Genomic DNA, 15163 nt, shown 5'->3' on the forward strand with positions numbered 1-15163 from the left:
CCCAAAGGTCACAGGTTTGATTCCCAGTCAGAGCACATACCTACGTTGCAGGTTCTATCCCCAGTCAGGGCATGCACAGGAGGCATCGATGTTTCTCTCTCCTTCTTTCTCCCTTCCTCTTGCTCTAAATCAATTAAACAACAACATATTCTTGGGTGAGAGTTAAAAAGAAAAAAAACAATTCAAACTACTGAAAGAGAGAAATGCCAAGAGTAAAATATCCAGCAGAATTATCCTTTAAAGATGAAGGCGAAATGAAGACTCTCCCAGACATAGAGCAGCTGAGGAAATTTATTCAAGGGTTATTGTACCTGAAACAAAGAAGATCACAAATCTAAAAGTAAGATCACGCCCTGGCTGGTGTAGCTCAGTGGAATGAGCACGGGCCTGAGAACCAGAAGATCTCGGTTCGATTCCCTGTCAGGGCACATACCTCAGTTGCAGGCCAGTTCCCAGCAGGGGCCAGTTCCCAGCAGGGGATGCACCAAAAGCAACCATACATTGATATTTCTCTCCTTCTCTCCTTCCTTTCCCTTCTAAAGATAAATAAATAAAAAATTATTAAAAAATAAAATAAAAGTAAGATTACCAACAAACTTACAGCATAAACAGGGATAATTTGTGACAACAAAACATAAAAGGGGAGGGAGAAAAGGTATAAATTTGCAAAGGAGAATGGAAGTCAGATTCATTCAAAAGGAAAAGGACTACTCTATATATGAAACTTTCTTTTTCATAAATCTAATGGTAACCACACACACACACACACACACACACACACACACAAACTGAGACACACAGACAGAAAAAGAGCAAACAAGTATGGAACAGCACCAAACAAAAACAGCAGACAGAAACACAAAGGAAAAGAACCAGTGGAAGTCTCCTGGTATGCACCTGACACGGGACTGATGTTTCTCCCTCAGCCTCCCTTCCCCTCTTTTTAAAATCAGTAAAGCATGTCCTCTGATGAAGATTTTAAAAAATCACTATACATTGAGGCTGAGGGAGACAGAGAGTTTCTGGAGTCCCAGGTAGTTCCTCTTAAAGTACCCATGCACAGACTTAGTCACTCCCTCTAAGCTCCAGCACTGAAGCAGCATCTTGAAAGTCACTAGACACACACAGGGAGGAAATGAATTGCATGGCATCAAAGGCGGAGCTGGGGGTGCAGCTTTCTCCCAAACAGTAATGCTGCCAGAGGCCATTGTTCCTTTGATAAGCCCATCCCACACAGAACAGGCAGGCTGGCACCACATCTGAGTCTCCATCAGCCTGGCTCACACTATTTGCTCTACGCTGGTGATTCCCTGAGATACTACCTCACCCAAATTTTGGGCCCACCTAAGCTGTTTCCAGTGGCTTTTCCATAAGATTTGTCTGTGTTGGCTCATATCTCAAATTTTCCTAAAAGCTCTCAAACAAGTAGCATCTGGCCTCAACCTGCCCTATAGCTCTTGCTAAGTGGCCCCAGGCCCAGCACTAGCAGCAGGCCACCTAGTTTACAGCTTGGCCTCACCTGGGCACCCCTAAACCCAGCATAAGTAGCATTATCTGCAGATGGTTTTGAAGCTACCACTGGCAACCCCAGGCAGAACACAGGTGGCAGCTGACCTTGGCCTGCACCTCCCAGAAGGCCCCAAGGCCAGCGTACCCAGTGGACAGCTTCAGACCATGTCAAAGCACCACCACCCAATCATCTCCACAACCAATACACTCAAAGGAAGACTTGGTGAGCACCAGCTATGATGGAGTAAGTCCTGCTCTGTGGGGTGGGTCCCTAGCTAATCTTCCATGTTGGTTAGAGGTTGACAAAGAGAATCTTAAAAAGCAGCAAGAGAAAAGCAGTTATTTACCTACAAGGGAGATTCCATGAGACTGTCAGCTGGTTTCTCAACAGAAACTTTGCAGGCCAGAAGGGAATGGCATGAAATATTCAAGGTGATGAAAATCAAGGATCTACATCCAAGATTACAATACCCAGCAAAGCAATTATTTAGAATTGAAGGACAGATAAAGAGCTTCCCAGACAAAGAAATGTTAATGGGACTTCTTTATGAAGAAGACAAAAGATCAAAAATATGAATAATATAGTGGGTATAAATACATATCTATCAATAACTATTTTAAATGCAAATGGATTCAATGCTCCAATCAAAAGCCATAACTGACAGGTGCGGTTCAGTTGGTTGAGTGTCATTTCACAAAGTGAAAAGTTGCCGGTTCAATTCCCCGTCAGGGCACTGCCTGGGTTGTGAGTTTGGTCCCTAGTCAGGGCACACGCCAAGAGGCAACTGATCGATGTTTTTCTCTCACATTGATGTTTCCCTCCTTCTCTCCCTCCCTTCCCTCCTCTCTAAAATAAATAAAATCTTAAAGGCATACAATGGGTGAAAGGATAAGAAAAGAAGAACCTTACCTATGCTGTCTACAAGAGACTTCATATTTAAAAACACACATAGACTGAAAGTAAATAGCTAGAAAATTTTATTTTATGCAAATGGAAATAAAAAAATGGAATAGCTATACTTATATCAGACAAAATGGACTTTAAAATAAAGACTAAAAGAGATAACTGACATTACATAATGATACAGGGATCAAGATAATAAAAGGATATAACCCTTATAAACATTTATGTCTTCTAGACATAAAATCAATAAGGAAACAATACTTAATATGACACACCAGATCAGATGGAATTTTCAGAGTGTTTAACTCCAAAGCAGCAGAATATACATTCTTTGCAAGTGTACCTGGAACATTTTCTAAGATAGACCACATGTTAGGACACAAAACAAGTCTCAAAAAATTTAAGATTGAAATAGTATGAAGTTTATTCTCTGTCTACAATGGTATGAAACTAAAAATCTAGCATGCTCTCTGATGTGGTTCAGTGGATTGAGTGCTGGCCTGCAAACCAAAGGGTCGGTGATTCAATTCCCAGCCAGGGCACATGCCTGGGTTGCATCCAGGTCCCTAGTAGGGGGTGTGTGAGAGGCAACCACACATTAATGTTTCTCTCCCTCTCTTTTTCCCTCTTTGCCCCTCTCTCTAAATATAAATAAATAAAATATTTTAAAAAAGAAAAGAAACTTGAAATCAACTATAAGAAAAAAACTTACACAAACACACAGAGGCTAAATAACATGTTACTAAACAATGCATGGTTAACAATGAGATCAAAGATGAAATCAAAAGATACTTTGAGACTTCCAGTCAGGATGGAGACATAGGTAGACACACTTCGCCTCTCACACAACCACAGAAAGAACTACAACTAGATCTCAAAACAAGTAACACCCAGAACCGTCAGAAAATTGAGCTATACAGTAGTCTGACAACCAAGGATTTAAAGAAACCATATTCATCCAGATGGGTAGGAGGGAAAGAGTTGCAGAGACAAATGGAGAAGCACTGAGACACTGTGTGGCACAGAGAGGCGGCAGAATGGCTGGTGCCATATTCACCTGTGGTGGATAAAAATCAGGAGGGATTACCTTGGGAGCAAGCAAATCCAGCTCCAGGCCAGAACATGTAGCCCAGGGTTCCAGCACCAAGGAGATAAATCCCCATAAATTCTGGCAATAAAAACCGGTGGGAGTTGGGGCAGTGGAAAATTGATGGATTTTCAAGAGACCCCATTTATTTTTTTGAATATTTATTTATCTTTAGAGGGGAAGGAGAGAGGGAGAGAAACATCAATGTATGGTTGCCTTTTGTGCGTCCCCTGCTGGGAGTTGGCCCGCAGGGAACTGGACTACAACCCAGGCATGTGCCCTGACTGGGAATCGAACCGCGATCCTCTGGTTCACAGACCTGTGCTCAATCCACTGAGCTACACCAGCCAGGGCTCAAGAGACCCCATTTAAAGGGCCCGGACAGACTTAGAACATACAGAAACCCACCCACTCTGGGATTCAGCACCAGTGCAACAGCTGGAAGGGTGCCAGTCACATAGGGGAAGTGGGTGAAGTGACTGGAAATGGGGTGAGTGCCAGTAAACCTCCAGAAGCCCAGAAGCCAGGCAGCGGCACTGTCCACTCTCTAACCTCTCCCTACACGCGGAGCCACAAAGTAGTAAAACAGGTTGCCTTGCCCTGGCAATCACCTAAGGCTTTGCCCCACATAATTTACAGGTGCCTTTTCTACAATAGGTCATGCTTCTAAGACAGTGAGTCAAAGGAGCTCTACCTAATACACATAAACAAACACAGCTAGGCTGCCAAATTGAGGAGACAAAGAAATATGGCCCAAATGAAAGAATAGAACAACACACCAGAAAAAGCACTAAACAAATGGAGATAATCAACCTATCAGATGCAGAGCTCAAAACACTGTTGATCAGGATGCTCAGAGAATTCACTGAGAATGGCAACAATATAAAGAAAGAAATGAGGGTTATACTAAGTGAAATAAAGAAAAATCTACAGGGAACCACCAGTGGAGAGGAGGAAGCCAGGATTCAAATCAACAATTTGGAACATTAAAAAAAAATAAGCATTCAACTAGAATAGCAAGAAGAAAAAATAAATTGAAAAAAAAACAATCTCCAAACATACCAACATCCAAATCATAGGGGTGCCAGAAGGAGAAGAGGAAGAGTAAGAAATCGAAAACTTATTTGAAATAATAATGAAAGAAAACTTCCCTAATTTGGTGAAGGAAATAGACCTACAAGTCCCGGAAGCACAGAGTCCCAAACAAGTTGGACCCAAAGAAGACCACACCAAGACACATCATAATCAAAATGCCAAAGGGACAACTGTAATAACTTAATCAATAAAATATATTATAAAAAATAAGGCCCTGGCTGGTGTAGCTCAGTGGATTGAGCACAGGTCTGTGAACCAGAGGATTGCGGTTCAATTCCCAGTCAGGGCACATGCCTGGGTTGCATGCCGGTTCCCTGTAGGCCAACTCCCAGCAGGGGACGCACAAAAGTCAACCATACATTGATGTTTCTCTCCCTCTCCCCTTCCCCTCTAAAGGTATATAAATAAATAAAACCTTTAAAAAAAAGATACTTTGAGACAAATGAAAATGAAACCACAATAACACAAAATCTACAGCATACAGCAAAAACAGTCCTAAGAGGGAAATTCAGAGCATTAGAGGCACACCTCAAGAAATAAGTAAAATCTCAAATAAACAGTCTTTTTTTTCCCCAGGGGAGAGTGCGAATGCAGTCCACCTCTACCACAAACTATGCAGTTGAGTTTCCCACATTAGGGGAAATCACAGGGGTCAGCACATCCAGAGTGCAGTGGATAAGCCTGGCCCTGGGAAAACCACCTTCGTGATCATGGTATCTCCTCTGCCAGGTAAGTACCAAATAAACAATCTAAACTTACAACTAAAGGAACTAGAAAAAGAGTGTCAAAGCCCAAAGTGAGTAGAAGGAAGGAAATAATAAAGACGAGTGGTAATAAACAAAATAGAGCCTAAAAAACAACACAAAAGATCAAGAAACCTTCTTCACAGAGTATTCCAAAAAATCCAAAATGATGGAAGACTCCCAAACTCTTTTTATGAAGTCAGCATCATCCTAATTCCAAAACCAGACAAAGACACAACAAAGAAACAAAACTTCAGGCCAATATCACTGATGAACATAGACGCTAAAATCCTCAACAAAATATTGGCAAACCGCATCCAACAATACATTAAAAAGATCATACACCATGACCAAGTGGGATTCATCCCAGGGATGCAAGGATGGTTCAATATTCACAAATCAGTAAATGTAATACATCACATAAACAAAAGCAAAGACAAAAATCATATGATCATATCAATAAATGTGGAAAAAGCTTTTGATAAGGTACAACACCCATTCATGATAAAAACAGTCAGCAAAGTGGGAATAGAGGGAGTATTCCTCAATATAATAAAGGCCATATATGAGGGACCTACAGCCAACATCATACTCAATGGGCAAAAACTAAAGTCTTTTCCACTAAGATCAGGAACAAGACAAGGTTGTCCACTCTCACCACTTCTATTCAATATAGTATTGGAAGTTTTAGCCACAGCGACCAGACAAGAAAAGGAAATAAAAGGCATCCAAATTGGAAAGGAGGAAACAAAACTGTCATTGTTTGCAGATGACATGACAGTGTACATGGAAAATCCTATAGACTCCACCCAAAAACTGCTCGACCTAATAAATGAATTTGGCAAAACAGTGGGATACAAAGTCAATATCCAGAAATCAAAGGCATTTTTGTATACTAACAATGAAACAGCAGAGGATCCAGAGACACATGAAAAGATGCTCAATATCGCTGGCTATCAGAGATGCAAATTAAAACCACAATGAGATACCATTTTACACCGGTCAGAATGGCCATCATAAACAACGCAACAAACAACAAATGTTGGAGAGGTTGTGGGGAAAAGGGGACCCTAGTTCACTGCTGGTGGGACTGCAGACTGGTACAACCACTATGGAAAACAGTATGGAATTTTGTAAAAATGAAAAGAAAACTAAAAATGAATATGCCTTTTGACCCAGCAATTCCACGGCTAGAATTATATCCTAAGAACCCTGAAACACCAATCCAAAAGAACCTATGCACCCCAATGTTCATAGCAGCACAATTTACAATAGCCAAGAGCTGGAAGTAACCTAGGTGCCCATCAGTAAATGAATGGATCAAAAAACTACAGTATATTTACACAATGGAATTCTATGCAGCAGAAAGAAAGAAGGAGCTCCTATCCTTTGCAACAGCATAGATAGAACTGGAAAGCATTATGCTGAGTGAAATAAGCCAGGTATTGAAAGACAAATACCATATGATCTCACCTTTAACAGGAACCTAAACAACAAATTCCCTTCCCAGCAAAATATAACTAAAGACACTGAAATAGAGAACAGGCTGACAGGGACCAGAGGGGAGAGGGGAGGGAATTTCAGGAGAAAAGGGGAAGGATTCACAGGAACAAGTATAAAGGACACATGGACAAAAACTAACAGGGGTGGAAATAGGAGGGAGGTGGGGAGCACTGGGAGAGGGGCTGCGATGGGAGTAAAAGACAGAAAACTGTACTTGAACAATAATTAAATTTAAAAAAATTTGTTTGGCCTGGCTGGTGTAGCTCAATGGATTGAGCGCGTGCCTGCGAACCACATGGTCGAGGTTTGATTCCCAAGTCAGGGCACATGCCCGGGTTGCAGGCCAGTTTCCAGTTCCTGGCAGGGGATGCATGAGAGGCGACCGTGCATTGACGTTTCTCTCCTTTTCTCCTTCCCTTCCCCTCTGAAGATAAATAGATAAAATCTTTAAAAAAAAATTTTTAAAAGATCAAGAAACCAAGAGATGGTTCTTTGAGGACCAAAAGAAATAAAATCAGAAGTGAAAGAGGAGTATAACTGACACCACATAAACATGAAGGATAAGAAAATATTATGAAGAATTATATGTCAACAAATTGGACAATCTGAACAAAACGAATAAATTCCTAGAAACATACAATCTTCCAAAACCAAAACAAAAAGAGACAGAAAACTTGAACAGACTGATTGTAACTAATGAAATCAAAGCGATAATAAAACTCATAACATAAAAAAGTCCTGGGCTGGATGGCTTCACAGGTGGATTTTACCAAACATTCAAGAAGTAACACCTATACTCAAACCATTCCAAAAAATTCAAGAGGAACAAAGACTCCAAGCTCTTTCTATGAGGACAGCATTACCTTAATTCCAAAACAAGATAAAAAGACTACAAAGAAAGAAAAGCATAGGCCAATATTCACAATGAACGCCGATGCAAAAATCCTCAACAAAATATTAGGAAACCAAGTTCAGCAATATAGTAATGTGATCATCAAGTGGGATTTGTTCTGGGATTAAAGGATGGTACAATCCTTTGGATTGTAATCCTTACAATCTGCAAGCCAATGACATTATACACCACATAAACAAAATGAAGGATAAAAATCATATGCTCTTATCAATATGTACAGAAAAAGCACTTGACAAAATTCAGCACCCATTTATGATAAAAACTCAGCTAAGTGAAAATAGAGAGAACATACCTAAACATAATAAAAGCTGTACACGACAAACCCACAGTAATCATCATTCTCAATGGGGAAAAACTAAGTGCCATTTCCCTTAAGATCAGGAACAGACAGGGATGCCCCCTTTCACTCCTGCTATTCAACACAGTACTAAAAGTCCTAGACACAGCAATGAGACAAGTAAAAGAAATAAAGGCATCCAAATTGGAAAGGAAGAAATAAAACTCATTATATACAGATGACATGATACTGTATGTAGAGAACTCCAAAATCTCCACCAAAAACTACTAGAACTGATCAATGAATTTAGTAAAGTAGCAGAATACAATGAAAACTTAGAAATAGGTTGCAGACTTATATACCAATAATGAAGTATCAGAAAGGGAAACTAAGAAAACAATTTACAATTTACAATCCCATTTACAGTTGTCTCAAAGAAAATAAATTACATAGGAATAAATTCAAGCAACAAGGTAAAAGAATTGTACCTGGAAAATTGTAAGATACTAAAGAAAGAAATTGAAGATACAAATAAATGGAAGTATACACTATGCTCATGAAGAAGAACTAACATCACTAAAATGTCCACCCTACCTGAAGCAATCTATAGATTCAATGCAATGTCTATTAAATTACCAATGTCATATTTCATAGAATGCAAACAAAAAATATAAAAATCAATAAGGGACCATAGAAGATCCTGAATAGGTACAGCAATCTTGAAAAAGAAGAACAAGTTGGAGGTATCACGCTACCTGATATCCAACTATACTATGAGGCCAATAGTAATCAAAACAGCATTATACTGGCATACAGACATATAGATCAATGCAAAAAAAATTAAAAAAAAGAAAGAAATCAGACCACCTCCTTACACCATATACAAGAATAAACTCAAAATAGATTAAAGACTTAAATGTAAGGCTCACAACCATAAAACTACTAGAAAAAACATAGGCAGTAAAATTTCTGACATTCCTCTTAGCAAAAAACTTTTTGAGACAAGAAAAACAAATAAACTAAACAAATGGAACTATATCAAACTAAAGAGCTTTTGCACAGTGGAGGAAACCATCAGCAAAACAAAAAGACAACCCAATGAACAGAGGAACATATTAGCCAATGATACATTTGATAAAGTTAACATACAAAATTTATAAAGAACCCATACAACTCAACACCAAAAAACCAGAGAACCAAATTAAAAAATTGGCAGAGGACCTGAATAGACATTTCTGCAAAGAGGACATTCAGACAACCAATAGACATATGAAAAGATGCTCAATGTCACTAGTCATCAGAGAAATGCAAATTAAAATCCGCAAAGAGCTATCACTTCATACATGTCAGAATGGCTATAGTCAATAAATCAACAAACAGATGTTGGCAATGATGTGGAGAAAGGGGAATCTTCATGTTCTATTGGTGGGAATGCACCAATATTTCATGAAATTATAAGAACTATTATAAATATTCTATTATTTAGAACACCTAATCTAACCTAATACCTAATTACTGTATTTTTCAAACTATAAGACATACTCCCCCCATTTGGGGGGATATGGGGGGGTGTGTCTTATAGTCTGAATGTAGCTTACCTGGATTGTGGGGGGGCAGCCTATGTTATTTATTTATTTTATTTGTTTGTTTGTCTGTTTATTTAATTTTTAGAGAGAGGGGAAGGGAAGGAGGAGAGGGAGAGAAACATCAGTGTGTGGTTGCCTCTCACATGGCCCCCACTGGGGACCCGGCCCGCAACCCAGGCATATGGCCTGACTGGGAATCAAACTGCAACCCTTTGGTTCACAGCCTGAGCTCAATACACTGAGCTACACCAGCCAGGGCTGTTATTTATGTTATTGAATATTTTACCGCATTTTTTTGCTTCAAAATTTTTTCCCTTATTTTCCTCCTCTAAAACCTAGGTGCATCTTATGGTCCAATGCATCTTTTTTTTTAAATTTTTTAATTTATTTTTAGAGAGGGGGAAGAGAGGGAGAAAGAGAGAGAGAGAAACATCAATGTGTGGTTTCCTCTTGTGCACCCTCTACTGAGCAACCTGGCCTGTAACCCAGGCTTGTGCCCTGACTGGGAATTGAACTGGTGACCCTTTGGTTCGCAGGCCAGCGCTCAAGCCACTGGGCCACACTATCCAGGGTGGTCTGGTGCACCTTACAGTCCAAAAAATTTGGTACCTATTTTTTTAATATATATGTAATTTTTTAAATTTATTTTAATTTTTTAAAGTATCTAATTATCCATTACCTAACATCCCAATCTAGATACTTATCACTTACTTTTTTCTAATCTCTTTTAGGATAAAAGCAATGAAATTAATATCTAAGTAACCTTGGTCATTATTTGTTACAAAGAAAATGTTTTCATAAAAAAATCCTCAAGAATGTTCTAGAAATAAAAGAACTACATGTCAAGTAAGAAAGTACAATGTAGTCAACAAACATTTCTGATATAGCAATAAACTACATAAAATAAGCCCAAAGACAGATGAAGAATTAAACATCATTTTTATGATGATTCTCAAAAAAGGGAGAAAAGGATATCAGAATCATCTACAAGAGCTTTTTCCAATTTGCCTTGTGTTTGCTCTTATACATCCTCCTCCAATACAGTTGCATGACCCAATTGTTTAAAACAAACAAAGTAAGCCACTCCCATGGAGAGGTATGCCAGCCTTGTGATCACTCTTAAAGGCGTATAAAACCTTACATTAAAATCCATCTTTAAAGTAAAACCAATTTACCAAATATTGAATATTTACTAAATGTTTACTATCTACAAAATAGCTCAGGTTTTGTCATTTTTGGGTGCATCAGGTACTTCTAGAGAATATCTCTTGGTTTAATATTTTAGGTTCAGATGGCATTTGAGACTTACCAGTTTAAGCCAGAGACTAAGAAATCGAGGATCATTATAATATCTTTTTTCCCCTTGTAGTGCTTCCACGGCTCTTTCTAGTAATGTTGACATATTACTCTCCTTCCCTCCCTGAGGATAGTTCTGCTCTGTCCAGTTAATATACCTGAACAGAAAGAAAAGGAAACGAATATTTTAGAAATATTTTAAACTTTTGTTCTTGCTCCAAAACCCATTCTGGAATTTTTTTAAAGCAGAAATATTGAAAGTATGTTTATCTAGAGGTCCTCAAAAGACACACCCCGATCCTGTACCCCCTCAAATTTTCTAAGTATTTCTAATTAAGTACTTGTTGGAAATTATGGGGATAAGGACAGAAGGGTGAAACTCACAGCTACGTGCCACACCCTGAATACCTCAGGAAGGGACATTATGACTATTCTCTCTCTGTGTCCCCAAAAGACCACTTTACATTCTGGCACACTGCTCTGTACACCCCAGTCTGAAAAGCATGACCTTAAGGACTCACATGTTAAGTTTATGTGTGAGGGCAGTTTACTGCCCTTGTTAAATAAAAAGACCCACCTGTCCCAAACATCCAGAGGGTCATTTCCAGTGTAAAATCGAATTTCAGATTCAAATGCCCTGAAATTTAAATAGAAAACGTTAGCATAAGCAATAGTGAAAATAGCCAAATGACCAAGTATCACCTCCATTTTTACTCATTTATTGTTTGATGTCAATCTAGATAATTGCACTGGAGTTTAACAGTTTGATAAACAAAAGGAACAAGAATAGAAACAATTAGGGCTCTGCCTGGTAACAGAACAAGAGGGACAAAACATGTACAAATTAGAGAAGCACGTTCCAAAACAGCGTATAGGAGAGCAGTATTACACAGCAAGTTAAAGCCCTGGAGCAAGACTCGCTACATTCAAATGAAGCTCCAGTAGTCACTGACTGAGTGACACTGGACAAGCTATTTACACTCTATTTTCAGTTTCCTTTTCTGAAAAATGGGGATAATAATACTACCTATCTTATTAGTTTGATTAGTCTTAAAGTGTTTAGACATAACAAATAGTCAATAAATGATAGTTATCATATATGTGTATAATAGTATTTAACAAATGAAACACACACATATATCTTAAAGAAAAATTCTGTGGGCAACATTAGAGAATAACACCATATAAATTTTGGGAAGTGCCTTAAGAAAGTATAAAATATGACTTTGTAAAGGCTTAGAAAAGACAAGAGGGCTAAGACTAAGTTAAGATTGACCGTTAGAATAGAGAAGTACTGGGTAATAAACTACAATTTAGATAAATCAACAAAAACATATAAAATGTTATGTTTGATATAGAGAATAAAATAGCCGGCTGGTGTGGCTCCATGGACTGAGTGCCTACCTCTGAATCAAAACCAGGGAACATGGCTGGGTGTTGGGCCAGGTCCACCGGCTTGGGGGTGTGAGAGAGGGAACCAAGTGATGTATCTCTCTCACACACTAATGTTTCTCTCCCTCTTTCTCCCTCCCTCCCCTCTCTCTAAAAATAAATAAATAAAATCACTATTTTGCTTTTTTTTTTAAAGAGTAAAATAGTTCCTGACACAAAGGAATTTTTAGATTCTAATAAGGAAGACAAAGCCCTGGCTGGTGTGGCTCAGTGGATTGAGCCTGGGCCTGTGAAGCAAAGGGTCACCGGTTTGATTCCCAGTCAGGGCACATGCCTGGGTTGGAGACCAGGTCTCCAGTAGGGGACACATGAGAGGTAATCACACATTGATGTTTCTCTCCCTCTCTTTCTTCTTCTTTTCCCCTCTCTCTAAAAATAAATCAATAAAATATTTTTTAAAAAGAAAAGGGCATGAGCTACTATTGGATCTTTAATTCTTCAGTTGGTTAGTATCTTGAATATGATAAGATTTTAAAAAGATTAACCAAGTAACATTATAAGAACAGGCCCATTCAAAAAGGGTCACAATTAGGAAGCTAATATGGTGATTGAAGTATGAGATAATGGGGAGATTGTCTGTAGAATGGTGAAAAAATAAAATCCAAGACACTACTTGGAAAAATCAGCCATCCTCCAAATTAATCTATAGATAGATTCAATGCAATCCAACCAAAATCCCAGAAGGCTCTTTTCTAGAAATTAACAAGATGGTTTCTAAAAATTTTTTACAAATGCAAAGAACCAAAACTAAGCAAAAAATTTTTTAAAGAACAATGAAACTGGAAAACAAACTCTACCTGATGAAAGAATAGGAAATTAGAGCAATTGAACAGAATGGAGTCCAGAAATAATTCACACAATCAAATTATGTTTTTAATCCTCACCTAGGGACATGCTCACTGATTTTAGAGAGCAGAAGGGAGAAGAGAGGCATGAATACGAGAAAGAAACATTGCTGGGTTGCCTCTCTTAAGTGCCCTGACCTGGGACAACCTGTAACCTAAGCATGTGCCCAGAACTGAAACAGGACCCTTCAGTTTACAGAAGGATGCTCCAACCAACTGAGCCACACCAGCCGGAGTATTAACAAGAGCCCCTAGCCAATTCAATGGGGTAAGTTAAAAAAAAAGAATCTCTTCAACAAATGGAGGCAGAACAGTTGGATATCCATATTGGGGCAGACAGGAGAGGAAAAGGAGCACTTCTACTCCAACCTTACACTATACACAAGTGTAAATTTTCTTTTAATTTTAGAGAGAGTAGAACAGAGGGAGAAAAAGAGGGAGAGAAACATCAATGTGAGAAACATCCATTGGTTACTTCTCTCACGCCCACACCCAGGTATCTGGCCTGCAACCCAGCCATGTGCCCTCACCAGGAAATGAGCCACCTCTTGGTTTGCAGGACAACGCTCAACACACTGAGCCATACCAGTCAGGGCAAGGATAAATTCAAGATGAATCATAGACCTAAACATAAAAGCTAAAACAATAAACCTACTATAAGAACACATAGAATATCTTTGCAACTTTGGAGTAGTAACAATCTCTCAGAGAAGACACACAAAAAACTAACCATAAAAGAAAAACACTGATTTAAACTTCATGAAAATAAAAAACTTCTTGCTTATCAAAAAATACCAGCAAGAGCCCTGGCTGGTGTAGCTCAGTGGATTGAGCGCAGGCTGAACCAAGGGGTTGTTGGTTCGATTCCAAGTCAGGGCACATGCCTAGGTTGCAAGCCAGGTGTCCAGGAGGGGGCACGCGATAAGCAACCACACATTGATATTTCTTTCTCTTTCTTTCTCCTTCCCCTCTCTCTAAAAAATAAATAAATGAAATCTTAAAAATAATAAATACCAGCCATGGACTGGAGAAAATATTTATAACACATATATTTGACAAAGGACTTGTATACAGACTATAAAAAGAACTCCTGCAACCTAATTTTAAAACTGGGCATAACGTCTAACTAATACACAACAAAAGAATTATATTAAAGGCCATGTAAAAAGTGTTCACTATCATTATGCACCAGAGAAATGGGAAGTAAAACCATGAGACACTATTACACATCCACCAGGATGGCTAAAACAAAAAAGAATGACCCCCAATACTGGATCTGGAACAAATAGACTTTGGTACATTACTGGTAGAAGCATAAAACTTCAGAACCTCTTTGGAAAACTGGCAGTTTCTTAAAAAGTTAAACATACATTTCTTCTACGACTCAGCAATTCCTTTCCAAGAGAAGTGAAAATCTATATCCAGAAAAAGCCTTGTATAAGAATGTCCATAGCAGCTTTATTCATAAGCACACAAAACTGGAAAAAATCTAAATGCCCACCAATTGATGAATGGATAAACAAATGAACTACTACTCAGTAATAAAAAGATATAATCTATTTAATACATGCAACATAAAAAAGCCTAAAAAAATGCTGAGTAAAAAACTGTATGATTCCATTTATACAAAGTTCTAGAATAAAGCAAAAATAACCTATGTTGCTAGGAATCTGGTCACTGTTTGCATTGATTAGAAAGGGGCATGAGAGAACTTCTGAGATAATGAAAATGTGTCTTGAAATGCATGTCAAAGCTGATTAAATGGTACTACCTCTGGCTGGGTATCCCAGTTGTTGGTGCACAATCCAGTCAAGATTGTGGGTTCGATCTCTTGATACATACAAAAAGCTACCAATGAATGCATAAATGTGTGGAACAACAAAATTGATGTTTGTCTCTTTCCCTTTCTCTTTCTAAAATGTTTTTTTAAAATGCTGATAAAGCTCTGGCTGG

The 15163-nt window shown here is 38.5% G+C and overlaps 1 protein-coding gene and 1 non-coding gene across 2 annotated transcripts in view; both read right to left on the bottom strand.

Annotated features, from left to right (window-relative positions):
* The window catches only part of BUB1B (BUB1 mitotic checkpoint serine/threonine kinase B), a 71674-nt gene that overhangs the window by 50354 nt on the left and 6157 nt on the right, over positions 1 to 15163 (bottom strand). The window contains 2 exon segments of the mRNA XM_037056091.1: positions 10927 to 11071; positions 11491 to 11550. Of these exon segments, the coding sequence (XP_036911986.1) occupies positions 10927 to 11071; positions 11491 to 11550 (205 nt within the window).
* Positions 5169 to 5332, bottom strand: LOC118993661 (U1 spliceosomal RNA). Its single transcript, XR_005067915.1, has one exon. It is a non-coding gene; the product is annotated as a U1 spliceosomal RNA (small nuclear RNA).

This window comes from Sturnira hondurensis, unplaced genomic scaffold (assembly GCF_014824575.4).
Source record: "Sturnira hondurensis isolate 20B ecotype Veracruz unplaced genomic scaffold, ASM1482457v3 Scaffold0008782, whole genome shotgun sequence".
Taxonomy (NCBI): Eukaryota; Metazoa; Chordata; class Mammalia; order Chiroptera; family Phyllostomidae; genus Sturnira; species Sturnira hondurensis.